This window comes from Corythoichthys intestinalis, chromosome 4 (genome assembly GCF_030265065.1).
Source record: "Corythoichthys intestinalis isolate RoL2023-P3 chromosome 4, ASM3026506v1, whole genome shotgun sequence".
In the NCBI taxonomy this organism is placed as follows: Eukaryota; Metazoa; Chordata; class Actinopteri; order Syngnathiformes; family Syngnathidae; genus Corythoichthys; species Corythoichthys intestinalis.
Genome location: NC_080398.1, coordinates 19763803 through 19791707, shown reverse-complemented (window position 1 = coordinate 19791707; position 27905 = coordinate 19763803). Strand labels below are relative to the sequence as shown.

At 40.6% G+C, this 27905-nt stretch overlaps 1 protein-coding gene across 2 annotated transcripts in view; it reads right to left on the bottom strand.

The window, feature by feature from the left end:
* Positions 1-27905, bottom strand: part of adamtsl4 (ADAMTS-like 4) — a 164142-nt gene that overhangs the window by 121404 nt on the left and 14833 nt on the right. For both annotated transcript variants that reach the window (XM_057834063.1, XM_057834062.1), the window contains exon 2: positions 18393-18456. In XM_057834063.1, the coding sequence (XP_057690046.1) occupies positions 18393-18456 (64 nt within the window). The remainder of the gene's footprint in view (positions 1-18392; positions 18457-27905) is intronic.

The window sequence follows — 27905 nt, the reverse complement described above, 5'->3', positions numbered from 1 at the left end:
CACATCTGGCAGTGCAGGATTTCAGTCCCTGGCGGCGCATTGTGTTACTGATAGTAGCCTTTGTTACTGTGGTCCCTCGTTAGACTTCGTTTGAAGAAGTTAGACCTCTTTGACAGCCAGAAATCTTGCTTGTTTGTAGGTGACCAAATACTTATTTTCCACTCTAATTTGGAAATAAATTCTTTAAAAATCAAACAATGTGATTTTCAGTTTTTTGACAATTACAGGCCTCTCTAATCTTTTCAAGTAGGAGAACTTGCACAATTGGTGGTTGACTAAATACTTATTTGCCCCACTGTAGACAGTCTAAAAACAAAGCAGAAATGGTCAAGAATCTTGTGTAATATTTGAATTCCACTGTTCCACTTGCGCAAAAAGAGTGACGACATTATCGTAGGCGCATTCGGTATTTTGAATTTTCACACACAAAATCATCTTTGGTGTGCCCTACCAGAACACATGATGAACTATCATTCCAGGAAAGCTGTTTACAGTTGCTGTTTACACACTTGAGTTTTTAAAACATGTGGTTGGAAGCAGGAAACCGTTGCTAAGTGTGATGTTTTTCTGACCACCCTCTGCTAAAAAGCCAAGTTGGGTGGATATATTTGTGTTGCTCTGGTATGGAAATCTGTTTAAGGTAAGTCGCTGGACTTCCGAACAGATCATTTGAACGTGGGAACGTTTGATTGTGCTGTTATTTTCATTAGAGAACTAATAAGTGTTTAGTCTACAGCAATCTCTGCCCTGTACGTGAAATTCTTCATGTCAGGGATTTTTGTGTTATAAACAAAAAGGGAACTTGATGGCAACCTATCAAGATAGTTGCTGCTTAACCGTTTACACAGGAAAAGTGCCAGTTTATGACTAATATCTTGCAAGGAACAAGTCGTCAAGCCACAGCAATGGTTGAAGAAGGTACATACGCATGCCAAAAATAAGATTATGTAATAGGATTAGGGCTGCAGCTATCAAATATTTTAGTAATCGAGTACTCGACTGAAAATTCTTTCATTTAATCGAGTAATCGGATAAACCTTTTTTTTTTTTTTTAGGTAAGAAGCAATTATAAATATACACGAGAAAACAAGACATTTCATCTAATATTGAACCATTTTCAGTCAATCAATGTCTTTATTTTCGATGTACATTGTTGTGAACAGCCAACAATTGTCTCTCAGAAGTTACCCAAAAAACAAACAAAAAAACACTTTTTTACTGTTTTCACTCAAAAACATCTAGATTTTATTTAAAAAAAATCTTATTTCTTACCTAAAAATTTCATTTCGCTTGATAATACAGTCTAGGGCTGCAGCTATCGATTATTTTAGTAGTCGACTAATCGATGAACTAGTTAGTTCGAATAATTGAGTAATCTGATAAACATGAAAAAAATTAAAATACCTGAGGTAGGCCTCAAACGGGAGGAAAAAAAAATAAAAAAATAAAGATCTACTTATGTACAACAAAAGAACAATTGGCTAACTTACATAGCAAAAGTCCACTAGCTTAAATTCTATAAAATACCACCTTTTTTTTTTGTTTTTTTGTTTTTTTACAATGCTCTTAACAAATAGTTCAGACACATATTCCCACCAAAAAATGGCTAAATATACCTTTAAACTAAATTACAAATGCATTAAAAACATTAGCTCAAACAAAAACCTAGCTTATGTTGCTCTTAACAGGGAGCAGCTGGATTTGGCCATGTAAGATGAGGCAGACTAGAGGGCAGTGTATCCACCCAAATCAATGAAACTTAATGCAAACACTTTCAAAAACAAACCATTACAACGCCACTTTAATTAAACGAATACTCGAAGCAGCAAAATTTAATTCGAATCTTTTTTTTCCTAATCGAATACTCGAGTTAATCGATTAATTGTTGCAGCACTAAATAGGACTGCTCCAACATTGGCAGTACTGTAGTGTTCAGCAGTTCAATAAATTATGAATGACAAGTAGCTGTTTACATGAAATGTTTAAAATATCAATGCTGAATTATTTATAATCCATCATTCTATTTATTTATTGTTCAATTGATAAACAGTACAAAGTATAAATGTACAAAGAAATTCATAACTTATGGATAAATTGAAAATTTGCTGTAATGATGTAACTTTTGGAATACTTTGGCCTTGTTCAGACTGGCAGGCAAAATCTGATTTTAAACCCATCCAGATTGAAACTGGATTGCTCTTTTGTAATCTGAACAGTCACAAAGCACAAAAATCTGACTTCTGCGAGATGGATTGAAAACACATACAGGAGGTAGTATCATATCAGTTTTAGGCAAGATTCTTCTCAGTCTGAACAGTTCAAATGGGATTTGACTGTCCGTGACGTGACTCTATGCTGGATCACGCCTTTGTTGCCACAGCAACCTGTCAATAAAATGGCCCAATCTGAACAGGCCCAGAGCTGATTTGGATACTTGCTAAGAATAGTGTGAATAGTCAGCCTCACAAATCAGATTTGAGGAAGAATCCGATTAGAATCAGATACAGTATGCCTGCAGAGTGCACGCAGACTAAAGGCTGATTTATGCTTCAGCGTTCCAGTGACAGCGGTCATTCCGCATTCAAAGTTCTGCGTCAAGGGAACGTGTTGCTCTGTAAGTCACCTCCATGCCACTAGAGGGGTGTGGCTTTGTCTCTGTACGGTTTTTGGGGACATCGTTTTGATGCCTTTTGACTAAATTTGGAGTGTGGTTTCCTTATCTTTTGTTCATATTCGCTCGTGTTGGAACTGGACACGGTCGATGCCATGTTGTTTGTTTTTGAAATCATGGCAACAATCTTCATCTCCTATTGGTGCACGCAACCTAAAACAGCTTCACACACGGACTATGCTACTCCCCCGGTATCAATATCACTGCGCCACAAAAAAAAAAGACCGACACAAAAACGCTAATTATTAAAAAATGACTGGACACCGTGAGTAGAACTTTTTTTGGGGTACTAATTAGCAATGTATTTATATTATAAAGCAGAGTTCAAGAAGATCCATTTGAGTGGAACGAACCAACACGATTTCGCTCAGCCAATACAGCCTAACAAATGCGTAGTGTTTTTTTTGTTTTGTTTTGTTTTGTTTTTTTTTACTTCCTCCTCCCTTTTGAACATGTAAACCACGGGTCTCTAGACAGGTCCTAAAGGGCCGCTGTGAGTCCTAGTTTTTGTTCCTACCGGTCGAGCACAGACAGTTTAACCAACGAGGTTTCTGCTAAAACAAGCAGCATTAGACTGCAATCAACTGATTACCCTTGTAAAACACCAGATTGGTGAAAAGGTGTTGTCTTGTTTTGTTGGACTGAAATCATGCACCCACTGCAGCCCTATGTGGAATAATTTGAAGACCCCTGATGTAAACTGTGATTAATGATGACCATTTATTTTTATTTTTACTTTATATGTTTCATGTTATGTAAGCACATCTTCCTCAGAGTTCTCAGATCAAGAGTTACGGCCTTTCTGTGTGGAGCTGGCATGTTCTCCCTATGCCTGTGTGGGTTTTCTCCGGGTATTACGGTTTCCTCCCACGTCTTAAAAACATTCATGGTAGGCAGTGTTGTCAGTAACTGTAATCTGATTACTTTCCTCAGTAACGAGTAATCTAACGCGTTCATTTTTACAAACCAGTAATCTGATTAAAATTAGTTTCTCTTAGTATCTGTGCTATTTTGTTATTGCCTCATGATGTATGCAGAATGAAGAATTATATTATATATTATTATAGTCATGTACTAAGAGCATTTTGAATAGGAAATGTTAGAAAGGTTCTCGCTACGTAATTGTTTCCATGGAAACTGCTCATCGCTCTTCCTGTTTTGGTCTCGAATCACATGCGCTAAGTGTTTTGGGACTGATGTGTGCAGGGCGGATGCATATTCGAGCCGAGTGCAGCCACTTGTTGAGATATGGCAAAATGGTAAATGGTAAATGGACAGTACATATATAGCGCATTTATCTGCATGGTTACCATGCCCAAAGCGCTTTACATAAGCACACATTTACCCATTCGCGCACACATCCACACACCAAAGGGGCTGCTACCATGCAAGGCGCTGTCAACCCATTGAAGGCAAATCAGGGTTCAGTGCCTTGCCCAAGGTGACTTTGACAGTGGGCAGTCATAGCCGGGAAACGAAACACTGACCCTTCAGTCCAAGGACAACTCCAGCTACCAACTGCGCCACGGTCGCGAGATGTGCGAGAGAATAGTGATCTGTGTGCTTCCATGAATGAACATATTTTTCCTTCATTCTGGAGAATCCAGCGATAGGTTAGAGCCGGGACATGAGCGGCCGTTTCGTAGCTTTGCCGTTGCAACAGCGGGTAGTCGTTGCTCATTTTGAAGTCCACTAGGTGTTTTCATTGTCACATTGCACACAATAATAACTCTGACTTTGTGTGTGTGTGTGGTTTTAAAAGGGGTGTAGCTTAGTTACTGTAGGTGTCAATGACTGAGGGTGTCATATTGGCTGTTGTGAGCTATAAAACAAAATTATCAAAAGTATGAAACATAACATTTAAAAACTACTGAAATGCATAGAAAACTGTTTTGGTCAGTTATTTCTATAACCAGGGGTGCACATTTTTTTTTTTTGCCCAAGTTCTCAGAGGAGGACCTGGAGACATGACTTGGTCCTCATTGAGCTTGAGACCCGACCCGCATGATGCGATAAAATTATGACAAGCTTAACTTAGAGCCAATTACCTTTAATTAATTATATAAACAATTAACGCTTGATTAACATCAACTGGCACAACAAAATTGCCATTACTTTGAAGTGAAATGTAAAGAAATAAACATAAAAGCTCCAATTCAAAATAAAGGGCATTATGCGGCTCCCACATTAACTCCAAGCCTTTGTAAAAGTGGGATGTCCTCCTCATAAGACCTCATTGAACGTGCATGTTTAGCTTTGTAAAATGCGAGCAAAAACACGTTTGTAAGTGCATGGCGCTGTTCTTCATTACCTTTATTCCGCCACTTGTCCATAGCGCGAGTGGGGTCCTGTCTGACATCGAAAGTTTGCTTAAATGCCACGTGCTCTGTTTTTTTCATGCTTTTCAAAGTTTGGATGGCTGAAATTCTTTGACCCTACATAAAGTGCGCTGCTCTTATCAGCGACATTGGGATTCTCGTGGCACATTTTGCACCGCATTTCCGTGCGAGCATCATTTGCTTCTAGCCATGGTACCTCCTGCAGCCACTTTTCAGCAAAAGTACTTTTTTTCGGTAGCTCCGGTGACGTCTCTGTCATCTGTCTGTTTTTTGACGGGGGTGGGGGAACACGGAAATAATTACTCAGTGGGGCCTGCCTCTTTGACATTTTGAGAAGTGATTTTCTCGTGTCCGCCGCAAATACAGTGGTCAGCCATCGGTACGCAAAAGCGTATGGAAGCCGTTGAGGGCCAGCGCGTTTGTCTACGTCCAGTACGCATGCGGACCACTTATGTGCACCCCTGTCTATAACACATACAAAAACTGATTTTCATTCAAAATTGTATTTTTTCAACGATTTGCAAAATAAAAGTTAACAAAAACAGCTATAACCCCAACCTCCATCTCCTAATTTTTTATTTTCCCTCATTTCCTCACATACTAAACGCCAAATCTCAATTTTAACTACTTAAGGACATAGGATGTATATTAAAATTGAAGATAATGTAAACATTTTTTGTTGTGTTTTTTTAATAATAAAGATATAAGTAACATACATTCAGAAAAATAACTACAAATGACATTATACAGAGTGAAATGGAATATATTTTGAAGATTGCGCAAACATTGACTCTTTATAATCATAAGGAAATGAATAAGTAGCCTAACATAAATGAACAAATATAATTCCAAAGTGCACATTGACAGCTAAGATGTTCTGAACCTCCCCATCAAAGCAAAAAAATAAAAAACTAAATATGATAAATAAGCCACCTTAACTCTTTCTTGCTCTTAAAGATTTGATCCATTTTCTGTTGCATTGCCTTTTTTTTTTGCCGTTTCAGAAAAGATGCACATTTGAACCAATCAGAGCTAACTACCCCTGGTGATCACATGTCAATATGTCAGCCAATTGAACGGATAAATGAGCCCAGGCGTTTTGCTTGCTGCGTGCATTCGCACATTGACGTGACTCGTCATTGTCAGACTCGGATAACTGCAGCAGCTGGGTAAACCTCCATGCCGTCCGTGGAATAAAATAAATATCGGTGGAAACGGATTACATTACACAAGCACTTTATTATGCTTGTTGTTAACACTTGTGTATGTAAATCTGATGTTGGTAGATTGTTTTCTTCTTGGAGATGAAATGCATGTGTGGCAGCTTTGTATTTATTTATTTTTTTTTTCACATTGTGTCTTTGACAGTTGCCGTCATATTTTGAGAATCATAGCACCGTATACCGGAACTGCGTTCCTGACCGTTCCCGCCCACTTTCACCCCTGATAATAAATAAATACATTATAAAAATACACCAAATTAAAAATATAAATTAACAGTGTTCAGCCCTGTGGAAGTGAGTATTGTGGAAAAGGAGTTTTTCTGCTGCTCCAATGGCAGAGCCTATAAAGGCATACTTGGATGAATTAACTGTGGAAAAAACATCAAACACCTTTGGGATGAACTACATGAACTACAAAAGTACAACGTTCAAACAGACAAGTCAAAAATCTCAGAGAAAGTGTTCCCAGAAGAGTGGAACTTGCTATATCGGCACGATGCCAAGTGTCCCAATACTTTTGCCCACACCTCCGAGTAAATGAGTCCACTGATGATCCTCAGTCTCACGAGTTTCCTTCCTTCTGAGGCCAAAATGTAAATCCCAAAGCCTCGGTAAATCAGGGGGATTGAGGAGGATTGAGTCACCTGCCAAGCAAGCAGCTTGAGAGCAGATGGATGTAAAGTCAAATGTGTGTGTGTGTATGTTGTGGCATGACGTGTTGGGAGCAAGCGCCAGCCTGGTCTTTGCTCTTTTTCCTTTGCGGCGTGAAATGATAAAAGTCATTTCATAACAAGTCGCTCGCTGGCCTGCTTGGCACAACAGCAAATATGAGCAAGGGACAAAAGTTTCCATTGACGAAATGATGAATGCTCCACTTCCCTGCCCATCTCGCTAAAGGCCTGTCCAGTGTGTCAATAAGTGTGGGTAAACACGCTGCACACGTGTACGTCTCCGACAAACTTTTTGTTCTCCCTGTCTGACACGGAATCAGAATCAACCGGTTTAGGTCAATTAGGATTAACAAAATTATTTTTATTTGCTAAATGCCATAATGATGAGAGAAGGCTTTTTGTTGAAAATGTTAATTACTTTCTTCAAAGTCAGAACTTTTTGGTAGATTACGATACCTTTTTATAATTTGGAAAAACCCAGAAGATGATGTCATGTTTTGGGTATCTTCTGATAAGTTGATTGAAAACATTTGAGTTTATTAGAGATAAAACTGCATATGTATTGGACACAACTTGAAAGACACGACATAGACTTTACCATCAGTTGACAAGACAGCTCCTGCAAACATTGTGCCACGCCTTCTCGTTGGGGGCCGACCAAGTCAGAGCTGATGGCTTTCACTGAGATAAACTCAAACAAACGCTGCGTTCAAACGCCAGATTTAAGTGGAAAAGGACGAATGTTTTACTGCATACAAGCAGTCAGGAGTGTCTCAAGAGTGATTTGGTTAAGAATTCAAGGTTATTATTATATAAAAGAGCCTCATGCATGCACTTTGAAACGTTGTGAAAAAAATGCATGGGAAAAAAATTAACCTAACTTTAGCTTGCAATATTTACGTAAAATGAATGATAACTGCCCGTTTTTTTTTGTTTTTTTTTAATCAAGACTCTAGACGTTTTTACGCTCATATCTATAGAAATTCCAGGGATTTACGCATTTATTTACAAGAACTTTCAACTTAAAAAGCTCTTTGTTTTGTGATGGCTGCCATGGGGTATCCATACACAGTCACGTAACTTTAGTTTGAAATATTTACGTGAAATGAATGATAACTGCCTGTTTTTTTGCTTTTAACCAAGAATCTCGACTGTTCGATGTTGAAATCTATAGAAATTCTGGGATGTAGGCATTTATTTACAAGAATTTTCAACTTAAAAAGCTCGTTGTTTTGTGATGGCCGCCATATTGTATCCATACGCAGTAAAGTAACTTTGTATTAAACGATTAGGTAATTTTCGGCCAACTGCCCGTTTTCTGCCCATTTTAGTAATTTAGACATTTCTGCGCCCTTACAAAAAAAATGGTGTTTTATTTTATGTAACATTTCAATCCAAAGACGACAAGGGCCAGATAGCCGGCAAGACGTGCTGAGGCATTAGTGACATCCGAATTCAACCTAAACAAGTTGTGCTTGTACATAAAATTAAGATAACTCTGCATGCTTTCCTCAAGTATTATGTTTCTGATGTGAAAATGTGATTTATTAGGTGTTGAAAACATCCACTAAATATAATATATATCTATTTTTAAAGTTGCTTATTTGGGCAAAAACTTATATGATGTTATTAATATTAATTATTAATGTAATTAATATAGCTATTGAGCTTGAAAAATATTGGTGATAATCTCTGCATTTGGTGATTTTTGTGCATCTAGCGTAAACTGTGAGAATTTTATGCTTCGAGAAACTTCATTTGGCCATCACTGCTCCCTTGGGGGAGACAGTAAACCTCTTCTGCCACCCGCTGTCACATTACTGTTGTCCAACATGCCTCCTAGCATGCATTGCAGCGCTACAGATGTAAATAACAATCAAAATTAATGTTCTATGCTAATTATTTATTCAGTTACTGTTCCAGTTGTTTCATTAACCACTATGTATTAGGTATATGGTAAGACTTTATTTGACAGTGGTGCCCTAAGACTGCCATTAGACACTCATAATTATGAAATGACACTGTCATGAGCATTAATGAATGCTTATAACCAGTGTTGGGCACGTTACTTTAAAAAAGTAATTAGTTACATTACTCACTACTTCTTCCGAAAAGTAACTGAGTTAGTAACTGAATTACTCTATAGTAAAAGTAACTAGTTACCAGGGAAAGTAACTATTTCCGTTACTTTAAAAAGAACTTGTTGTATGTCAAAGAATTTGAAATTTTCTGAGCAGTATTCGAGTCAGTGGAATAGAGAAGAACAGACAGGTAGTTAACTTGTTAGGTGCTTGAGCAGATTTGAATTGCTTACCACAGATGTCGACAAGAGCTTTGCCCCGGGACATAAATTACACATTACATGCAGGTTCTTTCCTTTAATTTCGACAAACTTGAAATAGTGTCTATACCTCCACCTCTTAAAGGACAATTTTTCTTCTGACTGCTCTTTCCCGACCCCGTGCATCTGTTTTGCGTGTGTGTGTTTGCCGCACGCGCTGTTCCGGTTTGCTTGTGAAATCACCGGCTCTGATTGGCTTACCACGACACATGACTCTAACCCTCAGCCAATCACAATCACTTCCATTGCATCTCTCCAGGGGCTGCATTCAGGTAGGCTAGTTTCCCGACAATTCACGTCACCTTCAAAGCGTCTGCCGTCCTCAAGATGGAAGCAGAATTATTGCTGGCTGACAGTGCGAGATGGGAACGAGGCTAGCATCAGGTGTAGCAAACACAGAAACGTTACCAAACTTTGGAAAGCATTGTCTAATTGAATGAGCAGGGACAAACAGCTTGGAGTCAGACGTAAGTGCGCTATTCTCAACCCGAACGCACCCCAAGTCTTGGATGACAAATCAACAAAGCAGAGAGTCGACTCGACACGGCTGGTAGTTTCTTCAATTTATTCAGAGTAAGTAACGCACCGCTTTTGACCGTCAGTAACGGTAACAGCGTTGTAACGGCGGAAAAAGTAATTAGCTAGATTACCCCGTTACTGAAAAAATAACGCCGTTACGTAACGGCGTTATTTATAACGGTGTTACTCCCAACACTGCCTATAACAGATGTCATTTTGTGTTATCCGGCAAATTATCTCCCTTTTGAATGGCTGTAAAAGATCCGAGCTGGACATTGATGGAGTTAGTAACATAATTTGCCGGATGACACTTAATGACATCTGTCATAAGCATTCAGTAATACCGATGATAGTGTCATGTCATAATTATGACAGTCTTATGATGCCACTGTCAAAGTGTTACCAAAAGCCATAACAAGCAATTAATGAAACAAGTGGAACAGTTACTGAATAAATAATTAGCACAGAACATGAAGTTTGATTGTTATTTACATCTGTAGCACTGCGATGCATACCAGGAGGCATGTGTTGCCTATTAACCCAAATAAATCAACAAATAAGCCACAATGGACAATAAGCCGCAGGATTCAAAATGAAGGAAAAAAAGTACTGGCTTATAGTCCGCAAATTACGGTAACTGCTTACAAAGCAGCAAAGAATACCAAAGGTAATATTTTAGCGAAGCCATGACAATGCCTTGATCGGAATACTTTTGAAAATTTATGAGCAGACCTGAAAAGGCGCTGGCAAGGAAGGTGGCCTCAAAACTCAGTTCTGTTACTTCAGATCTGTCAGGAGGAATGGGCCAAAATTCCTGCCAACTATTTTGAGAAATCCTTGTCCAAAATGTTTAAACCACCTTCAGACTTTAAAGGAAGTAATGAAAAGCTGTCTAAATAATATTCACTCATTATTCTGACATTCAGCGAATGCATTTTTTTTTGGGGTAATCCTAACTGACGCTTAGTCAAATGCTCCTGAGAGCAGCAGGTACTGCTCAACCTTGTTCCATAATGTTAAGGTCAAGACTGGTGGAATGCAAATGACAAGTCCAAGGTAAAATGGCGGGAGAACAAGGAAAGTGAAAGGAGCTTGAAAAATAAGTTGGGAGGGGCATCGAGGGGGGTCAAAGCGGACAGGCCTAATGATTGTGTGTGTGTGTGTGTCGCAATGAGTGACATCAAACACACAGCTGCCACATAGCTAGAACATTAATGAGCAGCGCGCAGTGACCCAAAGGAGGCTGCCAATGACCTCCTGCTACTTGCTACTGCTTAGACTCCTTCAACACTGTACGGCCAGACCTGCCGCCCACCGCAAACTTTTTTTTTTTTTAAACTCAATGATCACAAAGGCGTCACTGTGGCTCCTTGACAGCTACGGGCCCCACTACAGGAAAAAACGGATTAATGACTCAAAAAGTCACATACGGTCGGCTAAATCACGAGCTTGCTTGGAAAGGCGGGTAGTCAGAGCAGCGCGATCTATGTATGGAGCACGACATTATATAAAAAACTTTTTTTTTTAAAAAAACCATCATAGAAAACTACAATATGTTAGTGACAGTGCTGGCCAAAGGTATTGGCACCCCTGCAATTCTGTCAGTTAATACTCAATTTCTCCTAGAAAATGATTGCAATTACAAATGGTTTGGTAGAAATATCTTCTTTTATTTTGCTTGCAATGAAAAAAACACAAAAAAAAGAAAAAAAAAATCATTTTACACAAAACTCCAAAAATGGGCTGGACAAAAGTATTGGCACACTCAGCGTAAGACTTGGTAGCACAACCTTTAGACAAAATAAAAGCAATAAACAGCTTCCGGTATCCATCCAACTAAACTTTTTAGCAAAAACTTGGTTCAAAAAGAGAGATTTTTATTCGTGTTATTTTTGGCAGCCCATTTAATTGTCGTCATAGTCATTTCGACAATAATACTTATTCATCTTAGTCATATTTCAGTCATTTCAAAATGTGTTTGTCTTAATCTATTTTTTTTCTGACAAAAATTCTAATTTTGTCTAGTTTTAGTCGACGTTTACTCAATACTTTCATCCTTAAAATTCGAAAGTTTCCTTGCAAAAATGAAAACAGTTTTCTAAGTTCCAACTATTTCGAGTGAACATTAACAGAGGAGCACATATTGTAGCATTTACAAATCTATCACGTTATAATACACACTCAGCAGGAAAACAGTATATTATTTTCAATTAAAAATACCCACCTGGACGCCACAAACTGTATGTAAAATATGTTGTCTGAAAGTTTAAGAGGACGCTTGCCGTTAGCAATAGCCTAATGCTAACACGAACGATAATGCTATGCTAACGCTACGATTTACATTAAGTGTGTGATGATCACTCAGCACATACCTTTAAAGGCTAAAGCAACATTGCATATTCTTGCTTGCCAAGATAAGAAGACAAATCTTACGGTGTGTGTCTCAAAACAAGCAATGGGCAGACTGGAGAGGGTGAGTTGGGGAGGCGCAGGACGTCACATGAGTGACACAACCAGACACTTCTACAATGCATGCTAACTACCGGTATGCAGTGCATTCTTACAATGCACTGCTGGAATTTTAGACCATTCTTCTTTGGCCAACTGCTCCTGGTCTCTGAGATTTGAAAGGTGGCTTCTCCAAACTGTCATTTTCAGATTTCTCCACAGGTGTTCTATGGGATTCAGGTCTGGAATCATTGCTGGCCACTTTAGAAGTCTCCACTGCTTTCTCTCAAAACATTTTCTGGTGCTATTTGAAGTGTGTTTTGGGTCATTGTCCTGCTGGAAGACCCATGACCTCTGAGGGAGACCCAACTTTCTCACACTGGGCCCTACATTAAGCTGCAAAATTTGTTGGTAGTCTTCAGATTTCATAATGCCATGCATACGGTCAAGCAGTCCAGTGCCAGAGGCAGCAAAGCAACCCCAAAAAATTATGGAACCTCCGCCATGTTTGACTGTGGGGACCGTGTTCTTTTCTTTGAAGGCCTTGTTTTTTTTCCCCTGTAAACTCTATGTTGATGCCTTTTCCCAAAAAGCTCTACTTTTGTCTCATCTGACCAGAGAACATTCTTCCAAAACGTTTTTGGCTTTCTCAGGTAAGTTTTGGCAAACTCCAGCCAGACTTTTTTATGTCTCTGGGTCAAAAGTGGGGTCTTCCTAGGTATCCTAAAATAGAGTCCCTTTTCATTCAGACGCCGACGGATAGTACGGGTTGACACACTGTTGTGACTTCAGGACAGTTTGAACTTGCTTGGATGTTAGTCGAGGTTCTTTATCTACCATCCACACAATCTTTAGTTGAAATCTCTCATCATTTTTTTCTTTTCCGTCCACATCTAGGGAGGTTAGCCACAGTGCCATGGGCTTTACACTTATTGATGACACTGCGCACGGTAGACACAGGAACATTCAGGTTTTTGGAGATGGACTTGTAACCTTAAGATTGCCCGTGCTTCCTCAAAATTTTGCTTCTTAAGTCCTCAGACAGTTCTTTGGTATTCTTTCTTTTCTACATGCTCAATGTGGTACACACAAGGACACAGGACAGCGGTTCAGTCACCTTTAATCCATTTTAACTGGCTGCAAGTGTGATTTAGTTATTGCCACCACCTGTTATGTGGCACAGGTAAGTAACAGGTGCTGTTAATAACACAAATTAATGAAGCATCAAATCATTTTTCAAAGGGTGCCAATACTTTTGTCCGGCCCAATTTTGGAATTTTGTGTAAAATGTAGGGCTGTCAAACGATTAAAATTTTTAATCGAGTTAATTACAGCTTAAAAATTAATTAATCGTAATTAATCGCAATTAATCGCAATTCAAACCATCTATAAAATATGCCATATTTTTCTGTAAATTATAAATATATTCTGTAAAATAATTTGTTGGAATGGAAAGATAAGACACAAGATGGATATATACATTCAACATACGGTACATAAGGACTGTAGTGGGCATTTCACTCTACTGTCATTTAAATCTGTCTATGCTGTCCTCACTCCGAAGCGTCTACTTTTTCCAAAGCTAGACAGCTAGTGAACGACGCCTTAATAATCAGACTTCTTCCTTTTTCATCTGATTTATTAATAAAATGGCCTCAAACCACTGTCCTCTTTAGACCGTAGTGAAACTACCAAAAAAAAGTATACAAGCATTGCATTAGCAACAACGTTAGCTTAGCACGCTATACAGGTTCACTAAACATAAACAAAAAGGGTCTCATACAAAAAATATAACATTTCGCTTACTAACATAATATGTACATTCTTTACAACAACCATACTTACGGACAAATCTTGTCCAAGGATCATATAAGCACAACATTACAACGTTGGCGTCAGCCCGAGACGTCGTGCAGCCATATTGAACTAGCAAGAAAGCAATAAATCATGTCGCAAAGCGACCACAAGAGTTCGCTGTTAGCAGAAAAAACCTTGCTGTAAAACTTACCATAAGGCAGAATACTGTCTGAGCGGGACATGTGCGTTAATTGCGTCAAATATTTTAACGTGATTAATTAAAAAAATTAAATACCGCGCGTTAACGCACTAATTTTGACAGCCCTAGTAAAATGATAATGATTTAATTCTTTTTCCCTTCTCTTTTGTGTTTTTTCATTGCAAGCAAAATAAATGAAGGTATTACTACCAAAGCATTTGTGATTGCAATCATTTTCTGGGAGAAATTGAGCATTATTTGACAGAATTACAGGGGTGCCAATACATTTGGCCAGCACTGTGAACTGACACAAAAAAAGTCAAGGGGTAGTGTTTTTGAGGCCGAGCACATATTTTACATGAGATAAATCTCATAGCACCCCACAAAAAGAGGTAGGAGGAAATGTGTTCATCCTGCCTTGAATGGCATAAAAATGTGAATGAATTCCTCTTCTTTCCTGGTTTGTGGATGGTGACACAAAATGATGGGACGGAACTGAACCAATTTAGTAGTTGGGCAAGAGGGAACGGATCCATCACGACTCACAGTAAATGGAAAAACCCTTTTTTCCTTTTTAGCAGGCAACTTCCTTGTCCTTGAAGAGTAATGTGTTATGAATTAACGAGATGAAAGGTGCAATTTGCATTCAGAGACAGGAGAAAGAGTTAAACATAACTTGAACAATATGAACTGGAAATATATTTCAACACTATTTAAAAAGCGACTGGTTAGTATTACATTGCTGATGTATGAAGGACACTTCCTGATGCGACACTCATATAAGACAGTGGTTCTCAAAGTAGGTCCCAATCGCACAGTTTTGCACCCGAGTTCGAGTCACCTTATTGAGAATCTGCCGATACAGAGTCCCGATTAGATAACGCAAAAAAAATAAAAAAAGTTTTTTTTTTTTTTTAAGTTTGATTTGAACAAAAGTTCCAAACATGTTGCAGTAGAGGTAGTCCCCGGATTACGACGTACCCGACTTACAGGATCTTAACTTTAAGAAAACGTTATTTTGAACAGATGTTTACAATGGCGAAAGACTTTACAAAAGTACGCTAAAACAGCGAAAACTAGTTAGCTGTCTTGGAAAGCTACCTATGTTAACAGCCTCGTTAACAAGCTTATATTATAGTATTTGTTTTACCATCGCTAGACACATTAAACATGAAATTTAATTTTTTTTTCAAGAATCAACAACAAGTGGGACACAATCGTAAAGTGGAACAACATTTATTGGATAATTTAAACTTTTTTAACAAATAAAAAACTGAAAAGTGGGGCGTGCAATATTATTCGGCCCCTTTACTTTCAGTGCAGCAAACTCACTCCAGAAGTTCAGTGAGGATCTCTGAATGATCCAATGTTGTCCTAAATGACCGATGATGATAAATAGAATCCACCTGTGTGTAATCAAGTCTCCGTATAAATGCACCTGCTCTGTGATAGTCTCAGGGTTCTGTTTAAAGTGCAGAGAGCATTATGAAAACCAAGGAACACACCAGGCAGGTCCGAGATACTGTTGTGGAGAAGTTTAAAGCCGGATTTGGATACAAAAAGATTTCCCAAGCTTTAAACATCTCAAGGAGCACTGTGCAAGCAATCATATTGAAATGGAAGGAGCATCAGACCACTGCAAATCTACCAAGACCCGGCCGTCCTTCCAAACTTTCTTCTCAAACAAGGAGAAAACTGATCAGAGATGCAGCCAAGAGGCCCATGATCACTCTGGATGAACTGCAGAGATCTACAGCTGAGGTGGGAGAGTCTGTCCATAGGACAACAATCAGTCGTACACTGCACAAATCTGGCCTTTATGGAAGAGTGGCAAGAAGAAAGCCATTTCTCAAAGATATCCATAAAAAGTCTCGTTTAAAGTTTGCCACAAGCCACCTGGGAGACACACCAAACATGTGGAAGAAGGTGCTCTGGTCAGATGAAACCAAAATTGAACTTTTTGGCCACAAAGCAAAACGATATGTTTGGCGTAAAAGCAACACAGCTCTTCACCCTGAACACACCATCCCCACTGTCAAACATGGTGGTAGCAGCATCATGGTTTGGGCCTGCTTTTCTCCAGCAGGGACAGGGAAGATGGTTAAAATTGACGGGAAGATGGATGCAGCCAAATACAAGAACATTCTGGAAGAAAGCCTGTTGGTATCTGCACAAGACCTGAGACTGGGATGGAGATTTATCTTCCAACAGGACAATGATCCAAAACATAAAGCCAAATTTACAATGGAATGGTTCAAAAATAAACGTATCCAGGTGTTAGAATGGCCAAGTCAAAGTCCAGACCTGAATCCAATCGAGAATCTTTGGAAAGAGCTGAAGACTGTTGTTCACAAACACTCTCCATCCAACCTCACTGAGCTCGAGCTGTTTTGCAAGGAAGAATGGGCAAGAATGTCAGTCTCTCGATGTGCAAAACTGATAGAAACATACCCCAAGCGACTTGCAGCTGTAATTGGAGCAAAAGGTGGCGCTACAAAGTATTAACGCAAGGGGGCCGAATAATATTGCACGCCCCAATTTTCAGTTTTTTATTTGTTAAAAAAGTTTAAATTATCCAATAAATTTTGTTCCACTTCACGATTGTGTCCCACTTGTTGTTGATTCTTGACAAAACATTTAAATTTTATATCTTTATGTTTGAAGCCTGAAATGTGGCGAAAGGTTGCAAGGTTCAAGGGGGCCGAATACTTTTGCAAGGCACTGTAGCTGGTGGGAAACTTTCATGACAGCGTTTGCTTAAAATTTGTGTAAAGTGACGGATGACGGTCAGGTAAATGTGAAATCATGTTGGAGGTGTTGCCTGCATGTCAGCTGTCCTTCCTCCTCTAAGCCGCGGCCGTCTTTTTCTTTTCAGTAGTGGAAATATTCCCATAATAGACTAAACTTTTTTGAGGGGGTTTTGAAAAAGCTCAACTGTAGTTTTGACAGCAACAGCAGTGTTACTGATACGCAGGACAGAACAACAACCGGAGGAGGAGGGGTGAGCTCTCCCGCTCCAAGCCATTTCTCGCTGCATTTTTGGGACATAAACAATAGCTAATACCGTACTACAGTATGACAGAGAATTTTAGTGGTTTTGAAACCGTGACTTTCTCATACCACGGTAAACCTTGAAACCAGTAACCGGCATATGCCTAGTCGGGTCCCACTTCCTTGTTGTCATACTACTGCTGCTCCCCCCCGTCACGGACTATTCTTGCGAGTCCCGATCCGTTTTTTTGAGTTTGGACGGCGGGCTCGCTGGCGACCTGAGCAGTAAAGTTCGAGTATTTTTTTTGTTTTTATGTTTTTAAAGCCCGAATAGTCATTGAATATAACGGCATTTAACACAACGTACCTCACAGTATCTTTGCCTTTTACTTTATCTTATTAAAATGACGTACAATATATGTTTTTGGATTGTTATTTTGAGGTTCAGGGATAAACTTGGCGTAATCAAAGGGTTAATCCCGATTTACGCGGAAATTTGGAAGTACATTTTTTGTTCAATTTTCACACTACTTTCTGTTGGCGACAAAACTTTTGTCTTGCCAAAATTTGACATTTATGTCTTCATTGAATGATCAATCTTTTTTCAGTGAAACAAATATTTTTTTGTACATTCAAATCATTTGGGAGGGTTTTAGCTTTCATATGAGCCATTTCTGAAACCAATTGCAACATTAAAAGGTTATTAGCAATTGTTTCTACAAAATGAATATGCGACAAGACTTTTGTCAGGGACCGTATTGTATGGCTCTCACGGAATTAGATTTAAAAATATGTGGTGTTCATGGCTCTCTCAGCCAAAAAGGTTTCCGACCCCTGCTGTACTGTATATTTAATCATGTTTTTGTGTCACCATTCTGTTTTCTTTTTCTGTTTCAACACTCAGTTCGTTTTCTGAACAATCAACAAAAAATGAATATAAACTTGAACTGAAGGAGGCTCCAAGAGATTGCTTCGTATCAATGACAACTGTTTACCCTGGACACCCCCAATGACATGTTGTGATCCAGTTCAGTCGCTTAGGACAGCATCGGCCGGTGTGCGGCAGGCTTGAAAGCGAGCCTTTTGATTATTGTGGGATAGGGAAACAACTGTGAAGCGTTTGATGGCTTCACCTTTCACCTTGCAACTAAGCAAAGTCAATGACTGCAGTGTGTGAGGCGCTCATGACTCACCTTCCTCTTGGCAGGCTTGGTCACGGAGGTCACGACCTCCACAAAGGCCCACAGCGCATAGAGCCTGGAGGGGAAGATGAACAGAACAGGAAGCGTTAAAAAAAAAAAAACACACACCAGCGGCTGAATCGAGTCTTTATCCTGTGACAGTGACATAAATGAGTTTTAGTTATGATTGCACGCCACAGGTGGCAGACGGATGGTCTATTGCTGGGGTTGAATTAAAGTTGATTTTTCCCTTCATGTTACCACAGGCAAACATCTCCATCAGTGTGGGAAAAAGCCTGCGAGGCGCTAACAAACTAATGGGTTTCAACAGAAAGCATGTTTTTCCTTCGCATGCCTCTCTCCGCGACCCAACACACCCTGTGGATGTGCTATACACACACACTGGCAGGAACAATCAGTCAAACTGCTTAAATTCACTCTGTTAAGTTTGGTGTTGAAACACTGTGGTTTCTATTGGAAAATGGTGCTTTATTTGGAGTTTTGTCCTTTCTAAAGCGTAATCACTTGCATTAGAGTGCAAATCAACAGAGGCAAGAGTTTTATTATGCTCAATTTTCTTGAAGGGCGACTTTGCTTGACTTTAATTGCGGTTGGCTGTGGTTTCTGGTTTGGAGTGGGGTCTTTAGAAGGGCTTTTTGGTGGTTTGTGTCATTTCTGAAGTAGGTTGGGTAAGCAAGTTGCATTGTATTTACTTTATGTTCAGAATAACTGTTTTTGAGGTACAACAGTGATCTTTCAACGTCATGTATTGAGGAATTGCTCTAGTTTCCCAAGCGTTACGACTAGAGATGAAGTATCGGAATCGGCAAAAAAATATTGGACATGCCTTTTTTAAATATATATATATTTTTTAATTAAATCGTTTTCTAATTGTATTTAACGTTACAGACATAATATGTTACACTCTTCCAGAGTCTTTAGTTTAGGCTTAAGGTAGGGTTATCAAATTTATCCCGTTAACGGCGGTAATTAATTAAAAAAAAAATTATCATGTTAAAATTAGGGCTGTCAAAATTATCGCGATAACGCGCGGTAATTAATTTTTTTAATTAATCACGTTAAAATATTTGACGCAATTAACGCTCACGTCCCGCTCAGAAAGTATTCTGCCTTTTGGTAAGTTTTACAGCAAGGCTTTTTGTGCTGTCCAACAGCGAACTCTTGTGGTCGCTTTTCGACATGGTTTATTGTTTTCTTGCCAGTTCATTATGGCTGCATGACGTCTCGGGCTGATAATGTTGTGCTTATATGATCCTTGGACAAGATTTGTCCGTAAGTATGGTTGTTGTGAAATAATGTACATATTATGTTAGTAAGCGAAATGTTATATTTTTTGTATGAGACGCTTTTTGTTTATGTTTAGTGAACCTGTATAGCGTGCTAAGCTAACGTTGTTGCTAATGCAATGCTTGTGTACTTTTTTTTTGTAGTTTTACGACGGTCTTAAGAGGACAATGGTTTGAGGCCATTTTATTAATAAATCAGATGAAAAAGGAAGAAGTCTGATTATTATGGCGTCGTTCACTAGCTGTCTAGCTTTGGAAAAAGTAGACGCTTCGGAGTGAGGACAGCATAGACAGATTTAAATGACAGTAGAGTGAAATGCCCACTACAGTCCTTATGTACCGTATGTTGAATGTATATATCCATCTTGTGTCTTATCTTTCCATTCCAACAATTTATTTTACAGAATATATATAATTTACAGAAAAATATGGCATATTTTATAGATGGCTTGAATTGCGATTAATTGCGATTAATTAATTTTTAAGCTGTAATTAACTCGATTAAAAATTTTAATCGTTTGACAGCCCTAGTTAAAATATTTAACGCAATGAACAAATGCGCTGCATGACCCACTCACGCATTGTCGCGTTCAATCTGTAATGGCGCCTTTTTACCTATGTATAGAGCTAAAAGGCAGCGTGAAATGAGTAGAGCGAATTTTGGCAGCCTTTGGAGCCTTTTTTTTGATTGGCTAAAGCCTTACAATCCCTCTCCCTACGTTTAGAAATATCGTGGGAAGCAATGTGGGGAAGAAAGGTAGTAATTAATCTTTTTCTTAACACCCTATGTTATTTCCCAACGCAGAGAAGATATATCAATTGGTACCACTACGCACAGTCATGGTTGCACTTCCCATCATGCATTTGGGCAGAACAGTTAAATGGCTACAGTATCATTTACTGAAAGCTCAACAAATACACTAGATGGCAATATTTAGTCACAATATAAAAAGTCACATTTATCCTTTAAGAATTACAAGTCTTTCTATCCGTGGATCCCTCTCACAGAAAGAATGTTAATAATGTAAATGCCATCTTGAGGATTTATTGTCATAATAAACAAATACAGTACTTATGTACTGTATGTTGAATGTATATATTCGTCCGAGTTTTATTCATTTTTTTCTTAATGCATTGCCAAAATGTATATGATCGGGGAAAAATTATCGGGAATGATTGGAATTTAATCGGGAGCAAAAAAAAAAAGCAATCGGATCGGGAAATATCGGGATCGGCAGATACTCAAACTGAAACGATCGGGATCGGATCAGGAGCAGAAAAAACATGATCGGAACAACCCTAGTTACGACCTTTGACGGACATTGGATATTGCTCACTTTTCTTTAAAGACTGCAGTAGAGCCTCAAAACACTTGCGTCATGATTATCTTTTCCCATTATTTATTAGCATTAAGCTGAATGGACTATCTTAATTTTTACAGGCAAATCAATTACAAAAATAATCATTTGCTGCAGCCTCGAACAAGAGTGTGGTTATACGCTTGACAATTAAGTTCAAATGTGCTCCACTTGGGGTTTCTTTCACTTTAGAAAAAACTTGAGTGGTATGAAAGTTTGATTTATCGCCTCTCAAATAATCTCTAAGTACATTCAAGCCTAGTGTTGAATTGTCACTTGAAACCTCCCAAACACTTGGGCGAATGTATTTTGAGACACAAAGGTTCATGAACAAAAGATCACCAAAAAACTTGAACAGTTTTAGACAGTCTAGGCAGAAAACCTACAAGCATGCACAAGAATGAAAAAAAAATCAGAAAAAGCCTACTAGACAAGGGCGTAGGTTTGCATAGGGATGGTAGGGACATAACACTACTTTTCAGGACAGGACGCTCAAATTGTCCCCACCAACCTTTATGCAACCTTATATGCATTGTATAATTTTTTTTTTTTTTTTTTTTAAACCTGTCCTGTTCAGCTGTTTGACACAGAGAATGGAAGTTTAAGTGCCCGGATAGTCTGAACAGTTTTAATGTTTCACATTGAGAGTCTGACATACTCCCATTGTGATCATTCAAAATACCTTTTTATTATGACAAAACAGAGAACAAGAAGGGATTATGGGGGGACAGAAGAAAAGAAATACAAAAGAAGAAAGAAAAGAAACACATACACAAACAAAACAAGAAATACATTGAACAACTAGACTAGTTACTAATATGCTGGTGCTATTGTTAGCGAGATGTATTTCCGGTTTACACCATGTGGGGGCCTATTGGCCAGTGAAAGAGGGGGATGGGGGTGGGGGTGTCTATAAGCCTATAAGCCAAGTGATTGAAAGGGGTAGAGTGTACACAAATCAGTTCTGTGATCTAGAACCCAGTAATCGTGTGAATCTCTTATGAGTGTAAGCCCGTTGGCGACCAACCCTACGCCGCCGCATCGCCAATCCCGGCACCGGGACCCCCAACCCGAGCATGCCCTACCACATCCAGCAGCACGCAAGCCCCACCGGGCGCGCGACAGCCACGCAGACGGGCGGAGAAGCCGCGCGGGGGCCAACCCAGGGCCACGGCCCCCACCCGGCCAGCCCGGGGAGGGAGGGAGGGCGGGCGGGGGGCCAAGCGCAGCCCATCCCTCCTCCCGCAGCCCAGCAAAGGAGCAGTCGTCGCCCCCCCCCACCCCCCCCGGTACCCAGGGTGGTCCCCCGGGCCACCCGCGCACCCATCAAAAGGCCTTCAGGGATGGCCGGAGGGGACGCACCATAAACCCCATGCCTACCCCCACCCCCGCCCGCCCACCCGGGCCACGAGCCACAGCCGCAGCCCCCCAACCGGCACAGCACGCCACGGGACCCCCAGCGGCCCACCAAGCCCCAGGCAAGGCAGGGTCCCCCCGCCGGTGCAGGCGACACCCCGCTGATACACCGGCGCCCAGCCAGTGACCCGCGACGGAGCGCAGGGCGGATGCCCAGCCAGAAAAGAGAGGGGGAGGCGGAGGCAGGAGAACGCCCAGGAACAGCCACGGGGCGATGCAAGATCGGAGCCCCGACCCCCCAACCCACTCTCGCGGCCGGCAGCCCAGGCAGAATGGAGGCCACCCCCCAGGAGCCACGCCATATGGAAAAAGTGTGGGACCCACCTACCACCCTATTACTGTGGCTGCCAGGTTCCCGACTGGCAGCCATCACACAGCACCGTGATGGGAATGTGAGGGGAGGGTAGTGCAATGTATGCATTAAAATAGGAGAGCTTGGCTTAGGGCAGTGGGACTGCAGCATGGAGTTTCTGCCCAGCCGCCCGTCCCACCGCCCTTTGCCGGAGCTCTCCTGTGGATGATGTGTGTGGTGCATTTAAAAAAGGTGCAGGGATGGCGGGGCCTGTGGTGAGGAGGCAACCGTGAGGTACCCCCCCCCCCAGTAGGTCCCAACCATCCCACAACCTTGGTGTGTGGTGCATTAAAAACAGGGGGGAGCCGGGCCGGGACTGTAAAGCCCCGTCCCAACTCTCCCCGGAGAAATGTATGAGCATGTAAGTGCCAGGGTGAAAAATATTTACAGTGCCGAAGTGAGAAGTGCGTGAGTTAAGAGGCAGGCTCCCGCGGGCGTGGCCCCGTCCACCAGAACCACCGGCCGCAGGGCGGAAGAAGCGTCAAGGCCCCGATCAATCCCCGCCCCAGACCACCCACGGCGCCTCCGCAACAGCCCCCCACCCCCCACCCACCCACCGAGCACCCACCCCGTCCTCCGAGCAGGCGCCACACGAAGCGCCGGCGACCAGGGGACGTCCACCCCACCGGCAAGGGACAGCAAGCCCCACCCAAGGCCCCGCGGGCCCCAAAGAGGCCCCGTCGACGACCCCGCCGGTCGGGGGGCAGCGGCGGCCGCCGCGGCCCAGGGAGAAGGACAGGGCCGGAAACAGACCAAGGGGACGGAAGCACACCCCCCACAACCCACCCCCGGGCCAGGAGGGGCGCGCGGTATGACACCAGAGGGCACCTCCCCGGCACGCGGTAAAGGGAGACGCGGCTCCGGCTGGGCGGACCCGGGAGGGAACCATGGCCGCCGCATACACCCTCCGGCATTGTATAATGAGTTCAGCTATACAGTACAAGTAATTTAGATTGTCTTCCCATATGTTGTCAGGATAGACCCGACTATTATTAAATGAATTATTTTCATTATGTTCAAAGTTATATTTACCCCTTTTCACTTGCTGAATGCCCCCCCCAAACACACGTTTGATTGGTTAATGACTTGACCCACCCCCGACACACACACGCACGCTCACACAGCCCCGACAGAAATAAATGTCGACAACATGCCGCCTCCTCCACCCACTTTAAAGAGGAGGGATATAAAAAGTTTTTTGGGCCACCAGCAGACACTGTAAGTAATTTAAAAAGACGCCAATGTTGTGGAGGTGGGAAACACACCACAAATTTTTCTACTGAAAGTCCGACCTGTATCAGAGTTAGCATTGCATTAAACTGTGTGAACTTGCTAACCTAGAAAACCAGAGTAGGAAGCTGCTTTGAGGGATGTTTGTGTTTTATACTGTTAACGTTAATTAAACTGTGAGAAATGTAGTGAACTGTGCTGGAAACTATCTAACCAGAAAAATGTGAGGAAGAAGCAGCTTAGCGTGAGACAGGTGCTGCATAACCCCATATGTTGCTCACGCAACACAACATACACACAAAATAATCATAATTAACTATGTACATAATTTTTAAAAAAATTTTGTGTGTGTGTGTGTGTGGGGGGGGGGGGGGGGTCGTGAGCTACAGTGGTATTAAAAAGTATCTGAACTTTTTGGAATTTCTCTCATTTCTGCATAAAATCACCATCAAATCTGATCTTTGTCAAAATCACACAGATGAAAAAACTGTCTGCTTTAACTAAAACCACCAAAACATTTATAGGTTTTCATATTTTAATGAGGATATTATGCAAACAATGACAGAAGGGGGAAAAATAAGTAAGTGAACCATCACATTTAATATTTTGTGCCCACCCCCCACCCCCTTTGGCTCAATAACTTCAACCAGACGCTTCCTGTAGCTGCAGATCAGTCTAGTACATCGATCAGGATTAATCTTGGCCCATTCTTCTCTATAAAACTGCTGTAATTCAGTCAGATTCTTGGGATGTCTAGCATGAATCGCTGTCTTTAGGTCATGCCACAGAATCTCAATTGGGGTCAAGTCTGGACTTTGTCGTGGCCACTCCAGAACGTGTATTTTGTTCTTCTGAAACCATTCTGAAGTTGATTTACTTCAGTGTTTTGGTTCATTGTCTTGTTGCAGCCCCAAATCATGATGCTCCCTCCACCATGCTTCACGGTGGGGATGAGGTGTTGATGTTGGTGAGCTGTTCCATTTTTCTCCACACATGTTACTCCCACTACTTCAACTTTGGTTTCATCAGTCCACAAAATATTTTGCCAAAACTTATGTGGAGTGTCCTAGTGCCATTTTGTGAACATTAAACGAGCAACTTTTTTTTTTTCACGACAGCAGTGGCTTTCTGCGTGGAGTCCTCCGATGAACACCATTCTTGGCCATAGTTTTACATATTGTTGATGTGTGCACAGATATATTGGACTGTGCCAGTAATTTCTGTAAGTCTTCAGAAGACAATCTAGGGTTCTTTTTTACCTCTCTGAGTAGTCTGCGCTGAACTTTTGGGATCATCTTTGGTGGACGGCCACTCTTTGGGAGAGAAGCAACAGTGCCAAACTCTCTCCATTTGTAGACAACTTCTCTGACTGTCGATTGATGAACATCCAGACTTTTAGAGATGGCTTTGTATCCTTTCCCAGCTTTATACAAATCAACTATCTTTGATCTCAGGTTTTCAGACAACTCTTTTGACCGAGCCATGATGCACATCAGACAATGTTTCTTATCAAGACATTTCTTCCCAGGTGTGTGTTTTATAGTGTGCAGGGCAGCTTTAAACCACTCATCGGTGATTGGGCACACACCTGACTAAAAATGTTTGGTAAAAATTGGTTTCAATTGCTCTTTAAGTCTCCTTAGGCAGAGGGTTCACTTACTTATTTTCCCCCCTTCTGTGATTGTTTGCATGCTTTCCTCATTAAAATATGAAAACCTATAAATGTTTAGGTGGTTTTAGTTAAAGCAGACACTGTATTTTCATCTGTGTTTTTTCGACAAAGATCAGATCACATTTGATTGAGATTTTATGCAGAAATGTGAGAAATTCCAAAAGGTTTAGATGCTTTTTCATACCACTGTACCAACACTAGCGTTGTGATTAGGGTTGGGCATCGAGCATCGATGGGAAGTGGTTCTAATACTCCGATGCTCCCGGAATCATTCGAATTTTAAAATTTCGATTCCTTGTTTCGATGCCCTGTCCGCCGAGCGGAAAAAAATTGCTCGATTTCAAAGACTGATATTTATATAAAAGTTAAAATTACCCCTGTGAGCAGTTCATTTAATTTAAAAAATCGTCGAGAAGTTAAGACTTTAATATAAACTATGCAATTTTTTTTTAGCCTGCATTTTTTTTTTTACCCTGCCTCTTAAAAGAATCGGAATTGAGAATCGTTCGGAACCGGAATCAAAATGTGGAATCGAAACCGGAATCGCTAAATATCAAATGATGCCCAACCCTAGTTGTGATTGACTGGTCAATCGTGATTGACGTAATGAGCACCCCTGATTTAGCACATCAATTTATTAGCTTGCTACTCGAACACTTTATTTTTACTGTTCCGATTCTTTTTTTTTTTTTTTGTCCTTTTAGTACAGCTGTATAGGGTTTTGGTTCTAAATTTCCATTCATGATGGTAAAAGTGTAAATTCCTTTGTAAAAAGCGTATAGTCCATAGAAAGGTCATATATTTCATCTTGCTTAACTTGATTTACCTTCATTTTTGGTCAGATGTGTTGAAAAACTGTGTTTTACTGGTAAAAATTAAAAAGTTGGCAAACATCACACCTTCAGTGTCTTTTACTTGTTTCGAAACAACAAACTTCAGATGGAAAGCCATCAATTCTGCTGATTCATTGTGTTGGCTTTAAAGTTAGTATTTGGTGACATAAATGTGGTTTTATGGTTTTAGGTTGGATTAAAATGTCTTTTACTTCAAGTCATGTTGACCCGACCTGTGTGTTTCATGCCTACTCGACTTAATTTACGTTGAGTTGGCGTTTGTTGTTGTTGTTGTGCTTTTGTGGTTTAAACTCTGCTTCATTTTCTCTTTCACTCTGTCACTTCCAAAGCATGCTGACCAGACCTTAGTGCACCCAACAGTGATTTCATTTCGTCGATCAGTGCCAGCCATCCCAGGATTTGACATCTGTCACCGTCAATGGCAGTGAATGAGTTGCATTCACTGCTGCCAGGCACTAGGCCAGGGGTCAGCTAACCCTGGCTCTCGAGCCAGAAGCGGCTCTTTAACACTGCCCTAGTGGCTCCCTGAAGCTTTTTCAAAAATGTTTGAAAATGGCAAAATATGGACGGAGAGAAATATATTTTTAGTTTTAATCTTTATGTAGAAGGACAAACATTACACAAACATTCTTCTAATTCATTAATATTGTAATGAAGTTAAACTTGAGACAGAGTAATCACGTGGTGCGTCATTCTCTGTCGGATGTACTGTAGGGGAAAAAAAACATTTACAGTATTTTCCGCACTATAAGGCGCAGCTTCAATGAATGGTCTATCTTAAAACCGTTTTCATGTATAGGGCGCACGACATTATAAGGTGCAGTTGCAGTAGTAGTAGTAGTAGTGGTTGGCGTTGCGTTATGGATCCACAAGATGGAGCTGAGCTAAATGGAATGTCATCCCATTGTAAAAGGTAGTGATTTAAATACGCCACCAGGTGTCAATAGCGAGTTTTAAATTAACTGGGATATCAAGCCAATGTGCGTTTTGACCCTTGACTGACAACACAGAATTTCCTTTATCTTCCAGTGCTGGCGCCATTGGGCCTTACGTTCAACTGTATTTCATGAAGGTAAGACCCCTTGTTAATGGCTCCCAGCATCAAAGTTGGTATATTGTGACTAAATATTGCCATCCATAGTATTTGTTGGGCTAAAAAGGCTGCTAAAATGTTTACAAAGAGTCCGACCAAAGTTTGAGAGAGTTTTGTGTGTATTTTGCATGTTTATTTTGACTTTTAATTTGTGAATGCCAGTAGTTTTCTCTGCATTGTTGTTTAACTGTGCGTATAGGGCTTTCTATTATGCAGATTGAAACCATTTTCTTTTTGTGAACT